The sequence below is a fragment of the Neoarius graeffei genome, chromosome 24 (genome assembly GCF_027579695.1).
Source record: "Neoarius graeffei isolate fNeoGra1 chromosome 24, fNeoGra1.pri, whole genome shotgun sequence".
NCBI lineage: Eukaryota > Metazoa > Chordata > Actinopteri > Siluriformes > Ariidae > Neoarius > Neoarius graeffei.
Window position 1 is genome coordinate 60,174,050 of NC_083592.1, and position 20,942 is coordinate 60,194,991.

General features: G+C 43.0%; 1 protein-coding gene across 1 annotated transcript in view; it reads left to right on the forward strand.

Annotated features, from left to right (window-relative positions):
- The window catches only part of si:dkey-215k6.1 (transmembrane protein 132C), a 327,832-nt gene extending 318,352 nt beyond the window's left edge, over nt 1–9,480 (forward strand). Inside the window, exons 6-9 of the mRNA XM_060907575.1 lie at nt 1,881–2,086; nt 4,527–4,800; nt 6,298–6,489; nt 7,503–9,480. Of these exons, the coding sequence (XP_060763558.1) occupies nt 1,881–2,086; nt 4,527–4,800; nt 6,298–6,489; nt 7,503–8,552 (1,722 nt within the window). The 3' untranslated portion in view covers nt 8,553–9,480. The remainder of the gene's footprint in view (nt 1–1,880; nt 2,087–4,526; nt 4,801–6,297; nt 6,490–7,502) is intronic.
- The last annotated feature ends 11,462 nt before the right edge of the window (nt 9,481–20,942 follow it).

Here is a 20,942-nt window from a genome sequence, read left to right on the forward strand (position 1 = left end):
ATTTCTTCCAGTAATGAAGTGCACCCCTGGCCCTACATACGTGATCACTTCAGCTTCGTAGAGAAAAGGGGTGACAGTTTCATTATGCAATGCAGATTGTGTGCCCAAGAAGACAACCATTGCGGAATACAAAAATTCGACGTCTAATCTGCGCAAGCATGTTGAGGTAAGTATTGTCATTGGCATCATAATCACGGGTGCAGATAGAGGGTGGGACAGGTGGGATTCGTCCCACCCAGATTTAAATTCACCTCGTTCGGTCCCCCCCCACTTATAGGGAGGAAAAAACGTCTATGCTGTCTTTCTTTGCATAAGGCAAACCTCACGGAAAAATCAAAAGACTAATTACCATTCGGTTTATTGAGGTGCACAGCAGTGTATACATAGTTGCAACAACTCACATAAAACAAAACAAAGACTGATATTTGGTTGGTTGAGCTGCGCAGACTGCACAGGTTGCGAGCTCGAGCTTGGCTGCTATGGTTACACACAACAAGTTTGACAGGCATATCGGGGTTGGGGTTGGTTTGCTGGCAGCTTTGTCCTCCCCAGTTTTTTGTCCCCCCAGTTTTTTGTCCCCCCCAGTTCAAAAAACGTATCTGCGCCCCTGATCATAATGTTTCCTTTCCATAGTAAAACCGACAATAAGCTGGTTATATTCCAAAAATAGTGGATGGCATTGCTAATGTTGAAGTAGCAACCTGTTGGTACTGTAACATAACGGTAACTAGTCTGTTATTCGGTTGGCTAATCATGCAAGCAAGTTAGCTTGCCAACCTGACGTGATCAGTCCTCCTACCATTCTACATCCAACAGGCCAGAAAGGAATACTAAGCAAAACAAATAATGTTTGAATTGAATTGTTCAATAACACACAGTGCACACAGGCAAGCTACGAGATTTCGGTGCAACATTTCACTTTCATATTTCGTGTACAATGCTTTGTGTGTGGTCAGGGCGATGTAAACGACATGACTGTGTGTATTGACCTTTTTTGTTTGTCTCAGTTTTAATGCAGCATTATCCTAAGCATTCAATTTGATACACTTCCTTTAAATAAAACATCTGGGTTGAGATGTACATATATCCTTGTTTCCTCTTCTTTTTCATTTTTGCACAACACAATGGAGGCAGAAAACACCCATTGTTAAAAGTAACGTTTTACTTTTACTCAAAGTACATTTTAAATGATCTACTTTTTACTTTTACTTGAGTAGATTTTTTGTCTGGTAACTTTACTTGTACTTAAGTAAAATTTCATCAGAGTAACAGTACTTGTACTTGAGTATAATATTTTAGTACTCTTTCCACCTCTGATGAAGAGTTTATAACATCAACGAAACTGACTTCATGTTAAAACTGTTAATGTTATAGTCATGCTGTCTGTTGTTGCCCAAATGAGGATGGGTTCCCTTTTGAGTCTGGTTCCTCTCGAGGTTTCTTCCTCATGTCGTCTGAGGGAGTTTTTCCTTGCCACCGTCGCCACAGGCTTCATCATTGGGGATAGATTAGGGATAAAATTAGCTCATATTTTAAGTCGTCCAAATTCTGTAAAGTTGCTTTGCGACAATGTTTATTGTTAAAAGCGCGATACAAATAAACTTGACTTGACTTGACTATTTATAGGTCATAGCCCATGTCCCTGATTGTTTCTGTTGGAACCCTGCGTGAAAAGGAAATTCAGTACAGGTACCTGGAAATGAGAACTTTTACGAACCGTAAATCAAACGAATCAAACGTCAACTATTTGTTTGACTGGAACAGGGTTAAGTACGAATCTGAATTAATCACACATTACCTGTTGTCCCCTCCCTCTGCCCATCTGTCTGTCTGTCTGTCTGTCTGTCTCTCTCTCTCTCTCTCTCTCTCTCTATCGGCAGGTCTCTCCAGACTGTGATGAGGTGTTAGTGAATGGTAAAGAGATGAGGGGGCGTGTCTCTGTGCAGGTGAACTTTACGTACCTGTATCTGAACAGTCAATTAGAGCTGAGTGTCTGGGTGCCACGGTTACCGCTGCAGATCGACGTCTCTGATGTGGAACTGAGTCAGGTGAAAGGATGGAGAGTCCCCATCACTGGAAACAAGAGGTGTGGGTGTGTGTGTGGGTGTGTGGGTGTGTCAGTGTTCTAGGTCCAATCACTCTCACAAAACATGACACACACAGTCATTTAAACCACAGAGGATCCACCGTCAACACCTTCATTCCCCCACTGCATTGTGTGTGTGTGTGTGTGTGTGTGTGTGTGTGTGTGTTATTACCCTTAAACATTCCCCTTGGCCTTCACTCTCTCTGTTGAACTAATTTTTCAATTTGCCCAATTTTTGTATCTTGGTGGCTTTAAAAGGTACACACACACACACACACACACACACACACACACCGCTCTTCAAGATAGTATGAAATTTTGAGTAATAACACTCTTCTACACAAAGAAATGGAAGAAGGGCACACACACACACACACACACACACACACACACACACACACACACAAATTTAATCAATGGAAAGTTAATTAAACGGACACTATTTATTGAGAATGTGGTGTCTGAGTTTAAGATCATCATCTTTTCAGTACAGCTTATGATATGATGTGTATATGTTTAGTGTTGAATTTCAGCAAGTATCAATTTTGAATATCACGTGTGACAGTGTTGAATATCAGGGTGACAGTGTTGAATATTGGTGTGTGTGACGGTGTTGAATATCGGTGTGTGACGGTGTTGAATATCAGTGTGTGACGTGTTGAATATCAGTGTGTGACGGTGTTCAAATTCGGCATGTGACGGTGTTGAATATCTGTGTACAATGGTGTTGAACATTGCTGTGTGTGATGATGTTGAATATCGGTGTGTGACGGTGTTAAGTATCGGCATGTGATGGTGTTGAATATCACTGTCATGGTGTTGAATATCGGCGTGTGACAGTGTTAAGTATCAGCATGCGTCTGTGTTGAATATCAGTGTTAAATATCAGTATGTGTCTGTGTTGTATATTGCCGTGTGACGGTGTTGAATATTGGCATGTGTGTGTTGAATATCAGTGTGTGTCAGTGTTGAATTTCAGGGTGTGACGGTGTTGAATATTGGTGTGTGTGACGGTGTTAAATATCGGCATGTGACAGTGTTCGATATTGACGTGTGACGGTGTTGAATATCGGTGTGTGACGGTGTTGAATATCGGCGTGTGACGGTGTTGAATATCGGCGTGTCGGTGTCGAATATCAGTATATGTTGGTGTTGAATATCGTTGTGTGATGGTGTTGAATATTGGTGTGTGTGTCACTTTTGAATATAGGCATGTGACGGTGTTGAATATCGGTGAGTGACGATGTTGAATATCGGCATGTGAAGGTGTTCAATGTTGGCATATGACGGTGTTGAATATCAGTGTGTGACGCTGTTGAATATCGGTGTGTGTGTGTGTCGGTGTTGAATATCGGCATGTGACAGTGTTGAATTTTGGTGTGTGTGTCGGTGTTGAATAGCAGCATGTGACGGTATTGAATATCAATGTGTGTCGGTGTTGAATATCAGCCTGTTTTGGTGTTGAACATTGTGTCTGATGGTGTTGAATATCGGTGTGTGTTGATGTTGAATATCGGTGTGTGTGTTGGCGTTGAATATCGGTGTGTGTCAGTGTTGAATATCGGTGTGTATGCGGTGGTGTTGAATATCGGTGTGTGTCAGTGTTGAATATTGTCATGTGTGACGGTGTTGAATATTGGTGTGTGACGGTGTTGAATATCGGCATGTGACGGTGTTGAATATCGGCGTTGAATATCGGCGTGTGACGGTGTTGAATATCGGCGTGTCGGTGTCGAATATCAGTATATGTTGGTGTTGAATATCGTTGTGTGATAGTGTTGAATATTGGTGTGTGTCAGTTTTGAATATAGGCATATGACGGTGTTTAATATCGGTGAGTGATGGTGTTGAATAGTGGCATGTGAAGGTGTTCAATGTTGGCGTATGACGGTGTTGAATATCAGTGTGTGATGCTGTTGAATATCGGTGTGTGTGTTGGTGTTGAATATCGGTGTGTGTGTTGGTGTTGAATATCAGTGTGTGTGTGTGTGTGTGTGTGTATGTGTGTGTGTCGGTGTTGAATATCGGCGTGTGACAGTGTTGAATATCAGTGTGTGTCAGTGTTGAATATCGGCATGTGACAGTGTTGAATATCAGTGTGTGTTGGCGTTGAATATCAGTGTGTGTCAGTGTTGAATATCGGTGTGTATGCGGTGGTGTTGAAAATTGGCATGTGTCGGTGTTGAATATCGGCGTGTGACAGTGTGGAATATCGGTGTGTGTGTGTGTGTTTGTGTGTGTGTTGGTGTTTTATATCAGCATGTGACAGTGTTGAATATAAGTGTGTGTGTGTGTGTGTGTGTGTCGGTGTTGAATATCGGCGTGTGACAGTGTGGAATATCAGTGTGTGTGTTTGTGTGTGTGTGTGTGTGTGTGTGTTGGTGTTTTATATCAGCATGTGACGGTGTTGAATATCGGTGCTTGTTTTAAATCCCTTCAGGCCGACCCGGGACAGCGAGGATGATGATGATGATGAGCGTAAAGGGAAAGGATGCACGCTGCAGTATCAGTACGCTCTCGTTCGGGTTCTAACACACTTTGTGGCTGAACCGAGTGACCCCACTGATGACCTCATCCACATGCTGGGTCCTGATTGGTCGGCAGACATAACAGACCTGGTATTGGATTTCCTGAAGGTGGAGGATGAGCGAATTGCACGACTCACAGATGGAAGAGTGTTAATGGGGAGGGACCTGGGCATCACCACAATACAGGTACACAAACACCACACACACACACACACACACACACACACACACACACACAGAGTCACATGCTCCATTATAAAAGGGTGCACATACTTATGTAACCAGTTTATTTGATATCTTTTTCTTTTGTAGCACAACATCAAACAAACAGGAAGCTGATTAGCATTAATCTACATGTTAATAGTCGTGTCACTTGTCTTTCAGCTCGACTCTTTCCCCTCGACACACAGCTCAGTGTTCCACATTTAAACTGTTTAACGCGAACAGACGAGCTGCAGGTCGTTACAGATGGAAGAATTTAACCCTCCTGATTGGTGTTTAGTCTGGAATCCTGGAGGAAACATAAACGTTGTGCCGTGTTCGGGGCTCAGCAACTCGCAGACGAACCCGTTTAACGAGTTTTAATGAGGTTCAGGATTAAAGTCGGAAGTCACAGGACTGTAGTGACACAATCGCACAGGAAAGTCTCACCTGATCAACTGTTAATGAGATAATGAGAATACCAATTAAAGCTGCAGCACGCCATCCCACCCCTCCCCCACCCCGTCCCCTCCCCAACACACACGTCTGCTGTAGTTGTGTTATTTATATCTGCATGTGTTTATGTTTAAATGATCAATAATTATTATCGATTATTAATTAAAAACAATTATTTTAGCACAAAAAATTTTTTGTATAAGAAGAAAGATTTATGGGCGTCACGGTGGTGTAGTGGTTAGCGCTGTCGCCTCACAGCAAGAAGGTCCGGGTTCGAGCCCCGTGGCCGGCGAGGGCCTTTCTGTGTGGAGTTTGCATGTTCTCCCCGTGTCCGCGTGGGTTTCCTCCGGGTGCTCCGGTTTCCCCCACAGTCCAAAGACATGCAGGTTAGGTTAACTGGTGACTCTAAATTGAGCGTAGGTGTGAATGTGAGTGTGAATGGTTGTCTGTGTCTATGTGTCAGCCCTGTGATGACCTGGCGACTTGTCCAGGGTGAACCCCGCCTTTCACCCGTAGTCAGCTGGGATAGGATCCAGCTCGCCTGCGACCCTGTAGAACAGGATAAAGCGGCTACAGATAATGAGATGAGAAGATTTATGTCAATAAACAGGGTGTGGCTTAATATTCTATTGAGCACACTTGATTGACAAGTCTGTGTCTGAGACTCCGCCTGTGATGAGACTCGAGCAGAGAATTATAGTTTTACAGAATCGTGATGGTTTGTTAGGTTGGATTTCCCTCGCTAACGCTCTCTCCGTTGGCTTTTTCCGTGTATTAGTGACGCACACTGCTCACACTTCCTGTTTCTTGCCTGTCCTGCTCACAAAGGCATCTGAATTTAATTTAAAGTTTGTTTATTATGGTTTGGAAAATGACATCGATGTAAATCTTTGTCTCAGATCAGTTCTCTGGACCTTTGGAAAAGGCGTTCTTTATTCCTCGTGTTCTGAGGACCTCTTTTAGAGTTATTTATTTATTTATTTATTTTTTATGAAGCTATACTCCATATTTATTTTTTATTTGCAGGTGATCTCTCCGCTGTCGGACTCGATCCTGGCAGAGAGGACGATCACAGTGCTGGATGATAAAGTCAGCGTCTCTGATCTTGTTGTTCAGATCTTCAGCTCTCTCTCGGTCTCCTTTCAGCTCAGTCCACAACACAACAACGCCATTTATATCACTGCTACTGCTAACGACCTGCTACACACACACAAACAGGTGAGACACACCTCCTGTAAGCCTAAAGTCCACATCCTGGGCTCGTTTGTGGGTGGGGCTTACATTCACAGGTGAGAACCAGCTGGCTGTAAGAACTTCGGTACTAACGGTGCAGTCTCCTGACGGAACCTTGGAATTCATCAAACTGGACAAACTGAAATGATGTTAAAGTGAGGAAAAGTGATTGTGACTTGGTGAGGAGTGAAACCTCAAACCATCTGTAAGTCCTACAAATTATTCAGGGTTTCCTCCAAGCAGCCCCTCCAGAGTTCCTGGTTCTTGAAATGATTCCTCTTACATGTGTGTTTTTCTGGCTCTAATGCCTGAGTGTGTTTACAGGATGTCAGTGTGAGCAGATCGTCCGTGTGTCGAGTCTGAAGTGTTTGTTTTGTTTTCACACTGATGAAATTAAACGGACAAACGAGCTTGAGAACCGTCTGAGGTGCACTTGGCCCATCAACATCCTCATACAGACAGAACCGAGTGAAACAAACCTTTCCCAAGCGTGTGGAGAAACCAGAAAACAACCCAAACACAAAACACGGAGCCAGCGCTAAATAAACAATTAGATCATTATATACAGTAAATAATGTGTTTAAAACATTTTATGTGTCGCATCCACACGGAGTTTGTTATTTTCTGTGTGTGTGTTGGTCCAGATCTCCTGAACGCATGGTGTTTGTGTGGCGCTACAGCTCTGTGATGTGGCTTGGTTTATCAGCTCACTGAAAAACCTCTAAAACCCAAAACTAAAGGCCCAATATTTGATTCACTTCCTGCAGTGAGTCGATTCAGATTCGAATCACTTTCTCATGAGAGTTCACCTGGAAGTGAGCTGAGACTTCCTCTCTCAGACCCCTGTGAGATTGCTGTGTTCTCACTTCACTAAAGAACCACACCAAGGTGAAGAACACACCAGGGTTCTAGTGAGACACACTAAACACTGTGACGGCTGATGACCAGAATCAGATGATCAGACTGAACATTCCTCTTTCTGTCTCTCTTTCTTACAGGAAGCAGTAATCAGCACATGGATTCAATACAGCGACGGCTCTGCTACGCCCCTCGACATCTATGACCCTAAAGACTTCACGCTAGCTGTGACCTCACTGGATGAGAACGTGGTCTCCACCAATCAGGATCAGCTCCACCCCTGGCCCATCGTGACTGCTGAGCATGAAGGTCAAGGGTCACTGGTGCGTGTAGAGATGCTGATCTCTGAAACGTGTCAGAAGTCCAAGAGGAAGAGTGTGTTAGCGATGGGTGTTGGAAGTGTTCGGGTTAAATTTGGCCAGGAAGAGAAGAGTCTGGTGCAGGGGGAGGGGGGATACAGCGATTTGGACACTGATAAACATAAACACGATGTCCAGGTTTTAGAAGAAGATCACGATGATGATGGAGAGGGATGGAAGTTCACAAACGCAGAGGAAGTTGCGCTTAGGAAGGTCAGCACCACTACAAAGTCGGCCATAACCAGTCAGGGGGGCAATAACGAAGCAGTGGGGGAGGAGCTAATCAATAACCCCACCCAGGATGAGATCCCGAGTGACGAGCTCACCTCAAACCCACGGCGTCTTTCAGACCTCGAGATCGGCATGTACGCACTGCTCGGCGTCTTCGGCCTTGCCATCCTCGTCTTCCTCATCAACTGCATCAGTTTTGCCTTCCGCTACCGACACAAACAACTTCCTGTTTTGGACCGTGGCACTCTTAACCATGCTCATGACTGGGTATGGCTTGGGAATGGGGCGGAGCTTCAGGATCAGCATCATGGTGATACCGAGCTCACTACCACAGCCGTTGACCGCAACGAAGGTGTCGAGGAAAGCAAATATTTGCTGAACCTGAACGGGGGCGGGTCTCAGAAAAGAAGCACCACACACACACAGGAAGGGGCGGAGCCGAGCATGAAAAAGAGAGTGAAATTCACACCTTTCACAACAGTCATGACGGACGAGAGCACGGCGTATGCTAATGTGGTAGGAAACGAAGATGATATAAAGTGGGTGTGTCAGGACGTGGACGTGGGGACATACATGGAGAGACTGCAAGACAATCTGTGAACAGAGGAATAAAACAGAGGGGACAGAGAGAGAGAGAGAGAGAGACACTCGATACAAACTCACCTGTAATGCCTTTGCATGGAGGAGGAAAAATTCACACACGCTGGAGAGAGAAAGACGCGAAAAAAACCTCATGAAAATAATGAAATGAAAGATGAACACATAAAAGTTTATTCTTTGCCCTTATTTTATAAAGGGGACATTTAAATACACAGATAGTGAAAAAAGCACAGAGTGAGAAAGAAAGAAAGAAAGAAAGTCCAAAAGCAACAAAGAGAGAGAGAGAGAGAGAGAGAGAGAGACTTTGGTTTTTATTGAAATCGATTTCTTATTGTTTCTGTTTTTATTTTGGTTTTGAAGTCACTGGTTTTGTTATTTATTGATAGGGAAAGTAGGTCAGCTTTAGATTGGAACCTGCACACTGTTCACTCCTGACAGAGGACAGGAAATATCCCACAATGCACTCCAGTGGGAGTGCGGAGGCGTGGCGTGTACAGAGTAAAGCCACACGCTGTAGGGAACGTTACTGATTCACAATTAACAGAAATTCTAAACACTGGTTTCTTAGAGAACTTTCAGACCTCGTCCACACATGTACAGATATTTCTAAAAAGGTAGTGTTAAAACAGACATGCGTGCGCGCACACACACACACACACACACACAGTGCTTTTGAGGAAATATCTGTCCACAGGAAACTGATCTGTAAACAGTCATGTGATCCCACCAACGCAGTGACGGAACGCCGCTGTTAAAATGTTTTAGTACCGTTGAAGGTTCTCCTGGAAGACAGCATGTCCTACGGGTCTGATCCTAAACCTGGGGTCTCAGGAGCGGTGTTTTAGGTGTTTTCAGACCAGCAGAACTTTCTCATAGTTCTTAGAACTGTTGGAGGAAGTTCCCCTTTTTTCTGTGTCGCACTGCAGGAACTGAGGACCATCGTAGAATTTAGAACACTGTTTTGAGGGACTTTTTTTAGCTCCTACTTCAGCGTAGATTCTCTCCCAGCACAAGAGGAACCGTGAGTGATGTAAGTGTGGTGATTGGTCCAGGTGACAGGACAAACACGTGAGCCAATGCAGGCTGCGCTATGCAGCACCATAAACCGCCATCTGTGTAAAATGTGAACCAACAGCTTGTAACATTAGCAAAACAACCCACAGATGAAAAGAGCGACGGTGAAGTCCGGGCTTTACTGAGCAACTTTCTGACGGAGGAAAACAACACGATGCTTTGTGCCAAGTCTATAAAACAATAATCCACACTCGTGCTCAGTAAACATGCTTTCAACAACCACTAACTATTTTCCACTGAGAATCAAGAATTCACTCTTTATAATGTAAAATAAAACATTTACAGTCAGCATTACCCCCCCTCCCCCCCAGCGCAGTGGAACGGTCCGTTTCTGTAGAAACATGTGACTGAAACATGCACATGGAGTCGACAAGTTTAAATCCCGATGTTGTAGTTTTCAATTTTCACAGAAACACAAGAACATTGATGGACAAGACACACATTCAGATGAAAACAACAAATAAACTAGTGACGTCGCTATAGCAACCGTCAGCCTGCTTACGTCACTGCAGCGTTCCTGCTGACGGTGCGAATGTGAACAGAAACAGGTGGTGTACTGTAGAGGGTGTGGTTCTCAATGAGACCCCCAGGGGGCAGTTCGTCTCTGTGAGACCCGAGAACTGTTCGGTTTGAGACACGCAACAGATGCACGCAGGGTCACGTTCCTTTTAAAACGTCTCCATTCTGAAAGAGCTTTTCCACACTGATTTTGTTGTGGATGCAGAGAAACAAGCGTTTGCGTAAATATCCGTACACGTGTGGACGCAGCGTGCGGAACTCCGAGGCGTGTAGAGAGTGATGTCACCGCTGCAGAACTCCGCGTCCATCCTGCAAGGCTCTGATGAGCTCACACTCCTCACACACATCAGAGCCTTCATTAGAGCGTAAGATTAGATCTGCTGCTGAAATTAGAAACGTTTTTAACCCCAAACTGGTTCAGCTGTAAAAAAGTGAAACTCCTGAGTGAATAATTCCCAGAATGCACTGAGAAAGCACGAGTCGTGAGTAATGGAGACGTTTTGGATGCTGAGGGACAGGAGAGTGTGATCAGTGTGTGCAAAATGCCGAATGAAGGAAAGGAGTGAAGGAAGATCGGTGAGGAATCGAGGACAGAAGAAGGATTTGATCTGATCAGAGTTCTTTTGACGCAGCAGCCTGTGTTCAGGAAAACTGATCTGAGATCAGCGTTTAATCCACTGAACTGTGTAGCAGCTGATTCACACAGACTGAGTGACTGACTCGGGATCAGTCCGGACCATAACGAGCTTCCGTACACACACACACACACACACACACACACTGTAGCCATGACGTGTTCAATCTGCGATTATAATCTGTGTAATGAAAGTTTAGACCGAAGTTTTTTTTTTTATCTTCACCTGATGTACATGTTCTTTTACACATCCAATATCCTGTGCATCACTTCCTGTCATTTTCTCCTCCCCCTTCTCCCTGATTGGTTAATTTATTGCACTTGTTTGTTTGTTTTTTCAGGGGAGTGATCGCCCTGCTGAATGCTCAGGTGAAACATATATTCACAAGCGTTAACGTTTAAATGTAGAATTGTAAGAATGCAATATTTATTTGTAAGTGTATTCTGGAAAATAATCGGCTGTAAATAAAGTGATGATGAACTTCTTGTGGATATTAAAGAGGATGGTGTGTGTGTGTGTGTGTGTGTGTGCTTTACCTGTTAGAAGAGTCGCTATTTTATCCAAACAGCATTTATATCCTGATCAAATAAAAATGTTCAGATTGCTCGTGTGCTGACAATCGAACTTCACGTCAACATTATTTTATATAAATTTAATAAGAACACATTTATTTACTTGTTTATTTATTCACAAACTCGTGTTTTAATTTCTGTTTCTGATTTCATCTGTCACTCAGTGTCATGTTTAATATTACAAAAATAGAAACTGCTGAATGTTTCCTGTCTGTCTGTGTTTCACTCGGGTTTGATGGGAATGTGTGTGTGTGTGTGTGTGTGTGTTGTGATGATATTTATGTGCATTAGATGAAGAGCTCGAGCCCCTGTGCTGCAGTAAAACAAGGGAAATTGCGCGGTGTGTGCATTAGCGCTGTCTTGTTTGGACTGTTTTGGAGAAATGTTCTGTCCTGAAGGTCGTTGGTTGGTTCGTTCGTCTGTAAATGTGACTTCAAAGCCTGCATGATGGACGCGCATTTCCTCTGCTCTCAGAAATGACTTCCACCGAGCACAGGACCGACCAATCAGCTTACAGCACTGAGAGGGAAGAAATTCATCCCTTCTTCTTTTTAATTTCTCTCCCATCCTGACGTCCTCCATCACCTCCACTCGAACCCCGAACTCAGCTAACATGCTAACACGCTAGCATGAGAACTCTGTGCATTTATCTCTGTTTGTGTTTACAGACTGACTGTGAGGAGCTGACGTGTGTGTGTGTGTGTGTGTGTGTTCACACACTTGCACCACTCAACTCTTTCTTTGTACCACGCTGTAACAGGTTTTGTTCCACTTTGAGACGCATTCCTGTCTGGCTGTAGCAAGGGTCGGGTGTGGTTTTGGGTCAGAACCCCTCGGTATCGGTGTATCAGTGCCCTGTAGCAGCTGATTGTCGAGAACGATGCGCTGTGACGTGAGAGCTGCAGTTCTCCCTCTGGAGCTCCGTCTGTCAGCGGGCCCTCGAGAGCGATGAGCTGCTCGTGCTGAGTTTCAGGGTGAAGATGTTTATCACTCGTGTGTAGAAGCTGTGGTTCCTCCTCTGAGAGTCTGGGTCACTTTCAGCTTTGATCATCTGAGTGTGAAACACCTCCAGGTCATGAGCACTTCCTGCTGTCTGCTTATGAGTGCAACAGCACATGGTAGGATTAGAGTATCACGTGGTACCGGGGTGCTGGCACCAGGCCTTTTTTTAACCAATATGAGTAAATGAGCACCAGATAAGACCCCATACCAGTACCAGAATCAATATCAGTACTTGTATCACTACCAGTATCAGTGCCAATAACAATACCAGTATCAATACTCGTATTCTATCATGATCAATATCAGTACCAGTATCAGTACCAGTACTTGTTCCACTATCAATATCAGTAGCAGTACTCATATCACTGTCAGCACCAGTAACAGTACTGGTACCGGTACCAGTATCAGTGACCCATATAACAGGTAATAAATCAGAGTTAAATTGCTGTTGTTCCAAACTGGAGGATTTTCTCTTCAGCTCTCGTTCATGACTGTATTATAAAGTGAAACGATCTGTAAATTAGTGCTGCTTTATGTTTCAGTGCTGTTTGGCTCATCAGCTCACACTTTCAGTCCTTAACAGAACTCCTGAGGCAGCTGGAGAACCCAACAGAACCCAACAGAACCAAGCTCCTGAAGAATATCCACACATTTATATATAAATCACTTCTCTCTCACTCTCTCTCTGTCTCTCTCTCTCACACACACACACACACACAAACACACATTTCCCAGTTTTAGTTTTCTGTACCCGTTCACTCGCTCCATCACTCTGGCTCTTTTTTAAAATAAATTCTGTTCCACTTTCGCTCCTCCATTAACACGTGTTTCTGCGCTCCAGTGATTTACTGCTGCTATCAAATACATATTTACTGAGCAAGTGAGTGAGACATGCAACCTTTCTCACACACACACACACACTCACTCTCACACACACACACTCATTCTCACACACACACAGTCGCTGAAGCGGCACACGACATTAGTGAGAAGGATTGAGGCTCTGTGACTCTGGACTGCGGTTCGTTTTCGCTTCACCTTCATTACAGAACCGTCATTTTACAGACACACAAGTGCTCATGAATCTGTTTGTGTGAGTGCACTCTCTCTCTCTCTCTCTCTCTGTCTCTCTTTCACTCAGGTGATCAACACTAAACTGCAGTGTGAAGGTTCGTGTGTTTATTGCCCTGTTGAAGCAGTTTATTTATCCAGTAAATTTAAACAGAAATAAAGTCTCAATGTTTATTCAGATTTTAATATGAGACAAGAATGAAGGTGAGACAGGTAGGGAGACAGGGGAGCGATGAGACGAAGGGGAGGGGGTGAGATAGTGAGATTGCTGGGTTTCACATGACGTCACATCCGCCTCATTAGTTATTCAAAACTTTAGCTGGTGGTTGACCAAAGCTCAGTTGACAAAGTGTTTGTACGGAGAAGGTGCATTGTTCGCATGAAAAATGCCTCACGCTTGCGTTGTTTTAGGTTGTTCAAATCGATCAAACCGTGAACCTGATAAAAGTTTCTTCAGGGTTCCCCGTGAACTAATAAAAAAGAGTGAATGAACACAGGATTTCACAAAAAGACGTGGAGAAAGGCGGCTTTGAACCTCTGACTGAACTCGAAGGGAGCCGAGTCGAAGCATGCTGGAGTTTGCAGTGATCACTTGGTGAAAGGTTTGTATTTCCCTCTCAGCTCCGTCCTTAGTGTTTTCCAAGTACTTTTCTTGCTATGTGTCGATATTTTACGGTACTTTTTTTAGTCATGAAGCGCTAAAGTCCCCAGCTGTTTCTTTGTTCACTCCTCAGAGTCCATATGCATGAAGGCCGCGACAAAATTCTTCCCCAGCCGTACAGTTACAATGCGCCGTGATCTCTTCTCCGTCTTGTTTAACTCAGATCCAGGTCCTTAAAGGGGTTTCTGATGGTCTTTGTGAATGAGTTAGCTGAGAGATAAGAGCCAACACAAGTGAGAATCAAGCCAACTGTTGCTTGTTTACACTTCAACTTGCAGCGCTTCGTTGTAAAGACGCAAACGAGAAGCTTAAAAAACACAACACACTTCCACGGGCAAAAACAATCCAGGATTCATTGGGCAGTGACTTGATCCCGAGGTCCTTTACCCAGCCACATACAAAACAGTTGTAAGCCTCCGTACTCTTCCACACTTTCATCTGTTCTGCGGTGTAGAAGGACGTCTGCAACACCAGATAATTGGAGATGTCGGGGAACTCGACTGAAGGACAGTTTTCGAGATCGTATGACAAATCCTTCTTTCCCAGACTGCAGGGGTCGATTCCATTGCACATAGCGATCTTCTGAATAGATCTAAAGCCAGCAGTGGCTTCTAGATTACGAGCGTACTCTGATAAGTTATCGCTAGTTGTTTGCACTACGGCAGCCGTTTAGACCACCAGCTATTTCACTTCTGGTAAAACCACTAAGAAAAGTCATGTGACTGAAACCCAGCAATAGAACCGTGGGAGATTAGACAGTGGGGTGAGATAGAGGTTAGAGAAGGTGAGACAGGACAGGAAACCCCTAAAGGGCCTGATCTCATTAGCATGTGTGTGGGTTTATTTATATAAATGGTTGCTGTCAGAAGGAAGACTCACCTAACAGGAAGTGCTAACAGGAAGAAAGAAGAGATAAGAGGAAGGAGGTTGGAGCACTCAGGTGAGCAGTTGGGGAAAAATAATAATGACTAAGATGTTAATTAAAGATTAGAGGTGAAATGTTTTCAGTGACTCAAGTTGGTTCAGTTGTTCAGTTCAATGATTAATTCACTGAGTTGTTCACTTGCGTGGGTTTCTGTGGTTCGACTCCAGACAGACTGAGTTGGATCACTGACTGAACCGATTCACTGACTGAACCGATTCACTGACTGAGCAAATGACTGAAATAGACTCAACTCTTTTAACACTCATTACTTTATTTATTATTTATTTGATTTTTGTCTGTCTATAACATTGCAAAGTAAGAATTGTATTGTATAAGGAAACTTGTGCACACAACAAAACTATTCTTGATTCTTAACCATTAAATAAATAAATAATGACACAAACAAAGCATGTCTATAATAGGAAAAGCAGAGTGAGGTGAGACACTCAGCTGAACGAACAGCTCCAGCTTTGAACTCTAATAATCAAAATTTTAAGCGGAGACGTAAAGAATGATCGGAAAAACTAAAGCATTATCAAACGTGCTGGTTTTCAGCAGTGAAACACTGATTAAACGAGTTGTACAAATACGAACTGTACGAATAAAAATCCTGAAAAACACGTGATCTTAACCAGAGATAAATTCGAATAAAACCATCACTGTTCTCAGTAACAGTGAACTTATTTTAATCAATAATCCGACATCTCACATCATACTGATGATTTCAGCATTAAACAGATTTCTGATCATTTCATCCGAAACATAAAAATGGTCAAGGGGCAGTGTGTTATTCTGAGGATAAAAACTTAACAACAACATCAACAACAACAACAACAACAATGACTCAGTTTTAGCAGAAACACCAAACGCACAGCGTGTTGAACTGTGAGAGGTGAAACAGCGCAGTGTTGGTTCGAGTGTACGAGCTGTGATTGGAGCAGATGGACAGTCAGTTCATTCTGAACCATCACTTCATATTAGCACACTGCAGCTCTGTGCTAGCTTTAGCTTTAGCAATGAGGGAAGTTCCATCGTACATCAGTGTGAATATTTAACAGAAGAAAAACGCTTCCTGTTTCTGTCTGCGTTTTCTATCCCTGGTTCATTTTCAGGTATAAAGGAAAGATTCAGTTCAATGACTCAATTTGACACGTTTAGTCAAAACAGTGATTTTTAATATCAAACATCAGACTTAATAATGTCAAAGGACATTGAGTTAGTACTCAGTACATCAGTACATTTTACACTCAGTACTTAATACATTGTCAAAGTAGTGAAGATGTGAATAACTTTACCTCCAGATGTACTCTCAGAGAATAAAGTACATGATTGTATCTTTAGGGCTACACCGGCTCGTCACTGGGGCGGAACCCTCTCAGGGACTTATCTGTACCCTTTATATACTGATCAGGAACACATGTGTACCTTTTAGGCCCTAAAACAGTACAAATATTTACCTTACGGCCCACTAATGAGCCTGAGGGGGTACGCTGTAGCCTGAGGGACAGAAATGGACTCCTACTGTACCCCAATTTCTGACACTAGTACTGCTGATGGAAACTGTAGCAGCTGTTCCAGGTGTTGTGTATTTCGAATGATCGTTATTGTTGTGAAACACGTCAGGTTCTGGGGTCCAATTTCCTTCCCTCAGTACGGCTTTGTTATCAACATGGACACGCAAGAATGTGAACAGCAAATGGCAGCACACACACACACACACACACACACACACACACACACACACACACACACAGCCCTACCTGCTGGAGGTAAATTGGAATTTGTTATTGATAAACTCATAACTCTGCTCTTTATTGCTCTGAGTTTTACTTACGCTAATTAATCCAGTCCTCATAAACCCGCTTTCTTACTCTCCCTGTCTCACTCTCCCTGTCTCACTCTCTCTATCTCACTGAACACATGAGAGAAAGACGGAGCAAAATAAGCAAGAAGAGATGTGCAATGATGTAGAGAGAGAGAAATGTCCTGATATAATGAGATGAAAAAGGGACACGGGTCAGAAAGTCATTTTATAAAAACAAGGCTATTTGTGTGTGTGTGTGTGTGTGTGTGTGTCTGTGTGCGCGTGAAGCCAAATTGCTCTATTTACTTTTCTTTATCGAATACAAAACACAGACAGCATCAACACACTGCTATCAGACCGTAATCACTCACACACACACACACACACACACACACACACACACACACGTGTGTGTGTGATGGTCTGAGGCACATAATAATTAGTTTGAGGTGTTTTTTTTTTTTTAAATCCAGTTATAAAAGGGTCAATAGATTAGTTTATAAATGTTACAGGATGTTTTTAAAGTTTAATAGACATCATGTAACCTTTAAAGATGTTTATAAATATTATAGATGTTTGTAATCTTAAGAGACATACAGTATATATATTGTAAACTTTACAGGTCTTTATAAACTTTACACCTTTTTATGGGATGTTATTGGGTGAACTATCTCATAACACTAAAAAAGTGTCAGTGGGCGGGGCAAAATAAAGAATAAAACGAGGTTCGATTCTATTTTATTTGTAACATGCGTTTAACAATGGACATGGTCACAAAACAGTTTTATATATATATATATATATATATATATATATATATATATATATATATATATATATATAGGGGCTGCACGGTGGTGTAGTGGTTAGCGCTGTCGCCTCACAGCAAGAAGGTCCGGGTTCGAGCCCCGGGGCCGGCGAGGCCCTTTCTGTGTGGAGTTTGCATGTTCTCCCCGTGTCCGTGTGGGTTTCCTCTGGGTGCTCCGGTTTCCCCCACAGTCCAAAGACATGCAGGTTAGGTTAACTGGTGACTCTAAATTGAGCGTAGGTGTGAATGTGAGTGTGAATGGTTGTCTGTGTCTATGTGTCAGCCCTGTGATGACCTGGCGACTTGTCCAGGGTGAACCCCGCCTTTCACCCGTAGTCAGCTGGGATAGGATCCAGCTCGCCTGCGACCCTGTAGAACAGGATAAAGCGGCTACAGATAATGAGATGAGATGAGATATTCACAGTGGTGCTTGAAAGTTTGTGAACCCTTTAGAATTTTCTATATTTCTGCATAAATATGACCTAAAACATCATCAGATTTTCACACAAGTCCTAAAAGTAAATAAAGAGAACCCAGTTAAACAAATGAGACAAAAATATTATACTTGGTCATTTATTTATTGAGGAAAATGATCCAATATTACATATCTGTGAGTGGCAAAAGTATGTGAACCTCTAGGATTAGCAGTTAATTTGAAGGTGAAATTAGAGTCAGGTGTTTTCAATCAATGGGATGACAATCAGGTGCGAGTGGGCACCCTGTTTTATTTAAAGAACAGGGATCTATCAAAGTCTGATCTTCACAACACATGTTTGTGGAAGTGTATCATGGCACGAACAAAGGAGATTTCTGAGGACCTCAGAAAAAGCGTTGTTGATGCTCATCAGGCTGGAAAAGGTTACAAAACCATCTCTAAAGAGTTTGGACTCCACCAATCCACAGTCAGACAGATTGTGTACAAATGGAGGAAATTCAAGACCATTGTTACCCTCCCCAGGAGTGGTCGACCAACAAAGATCACTCCAAGAGCAAGGCGTGTAATAGTCAGCGAGGTCACAAAGGACCACAGGGTAACTTCTAAGCAACTGAAGGCCTCTCTCACATTAGCTAATGTTAATGTTCATGAGTCCACCATCAGGAGAACACTGAACAACAATGGTGTGCATGGCAGGGTTGCAAAGAGAAAGCCACTGCTCTCCAAAAAGAACATTGCTGCTCATCTGCAGTTTGCTAAAGGTCATATGGACAAGCCTTCTGACAAGCCGTCAGAAGGCTATTGGAAAGATGTTTTGTGGACAGATGAGACCAACATGGAAATTTTGGTTTAAATGAGAAGCATTATGTTTGGAGAAAGGAAAACACTGCATTCCAGCATAAGAACCTTATCCCATCTGTGAAACATGGTGGTGGTAGTGTCATGGTTTGGGCTGTTTTGCTGCATCTGGGCCAGGACGGCTTGCCATTATTGATGGAACAATGAATTCTGAATGATACCAGCGAATTCTAAAGGAAAATGTCAGGACATCTGTCCATGAACTGAATCTCAAGAGAAGGTGGGTCATGCAGCAAGACAACGACCCTAAGCACACAAGTCGTTCTACCAAAGAATGGTTAAAGAAGAATAAAGTTTATGTTTTGGAATGGCCAAGTCAAAGTCCTGACCTTAATCCAATGGAAATGTTGTGGAAGGACCTGAAGCGAGCAGTTCATGTGAGGAAACCCACCAACATCCCAGAGTTGAAGCTGTTCTGTACGGAGGAACGGGCTAAAATTCCTCCAAGCCAGTGTGCAGGACTGATCAACAGTTACCGCAAACGTTTAGTTGCAGTTATTGCTGCACAGGGAGATCACATCAGATACTGAAAGCAAAGGTTCACATACTTTTGCCACTCACAGATATGTAATATTGGATCATTTTCCTCAGTAAATAAATGAACAAGTATAATATTTTTGTCTCATTTGTTTAACTGGGTTCTCTTTATCTACTTTTAGGACTTGTGTGAAAATCTGATGATGTTTTATGTCATATTTATGCAGAAATATAGAAAATTCTAAAGGGTTCACAAACTTTCAAGCACCACTGTACCCATGTCATGTGCACTAATGCCCTCTCATACCATCACAGATGCTGAATAGTTTTAAACTGTGAACTGATAATAAGCCGGATGGTCCCTCTCCGCTTTAGCCTGGAGGACGTGGTGTCCATGATTTCTAAATAGAATTTCTACTTTTGATTCATCAGACCTTGGGACAATTTTCCACTTCGCCTCAGTCCATCATAAAAGAGCTCTGGTCAAGAGAAGGTGGCAGTATTTCTGGATATTGTTTATATCTGGTTTTGTGGATGCAGTAATAAACTGTTTTCACAGACGATGGTTTCCTCAAGCATTCCTGACCCCATGCAGTGATTTCCAATGCAGACGCATGTCTGCTTTTAATGCAGTGTCTCCTGAGGCCCTGAAGATCACAGGCATCCAATGTCAGTTTTCAGCCTTGTCTCTTGTCTATAGAGATTTCTCCAGATTCTCTGAATCTTTTAATGATATTATGGACCATAGATGATGTGATCCCCACATTCTTTGCAATTTTACATTGAGGAACCTTATTCTTAAATTGTTGCATTGTTTGCCCATGCAGTTTTTCACTGAGTGGTGAACCCCGCCCCATCTTTACTTCTGAGAGATTCATCCTCTCTGGGATGTTCTTCCCCAATCATGTTACTGACCTGTTGCCAATTAACCAAATTATTATTTTTTTTATCATTACACAACTTTTTCAGTCTTTTGTTGCCCCTGTCCCAACTTTTTTGAAATGTGTTGCTGACATCAATGTCAAAATGAGCATATATTTTTCAAAAAACAATGAAATTTCTCAGTTTCAACATTTGATATGTTGTCTTTGTACTATTTTCAATGAAATATAGGGTTTCCATGATTTGTAAATCGTCATATTCTGTATTTATTTATGTTTTACACAGTGTCCCAACTTTTTTGGAATTGGGTCTGTATTTTATTTTCTCATCTCATTATCTGTAGCCGCTTTATCCTGTTCTACAGGGTCGCAGGCAAGCTGGATCCTATCCCAGCTGACTACGGGCGAAAGGCGGGGTTCACCCTGGACAAGTCGCCAGGTCATCACAGGGCTGACACATAGACACAGACAACCATTCACACTCACATTCACACCTACGCTCAATTTAGAGTCACCAGTTAACCTAACCTGCATGTCTTTGGACTGTGGGGGAAACCGGAGCACCCGGAGGAAACCCACGCGGACACGGGGAGAACATGCAAACTCCACACAGAAAGGCCCTCGCCGGCCACGGGGCTCGAACCCGGACCTTCTTGCTGTGAGGCGA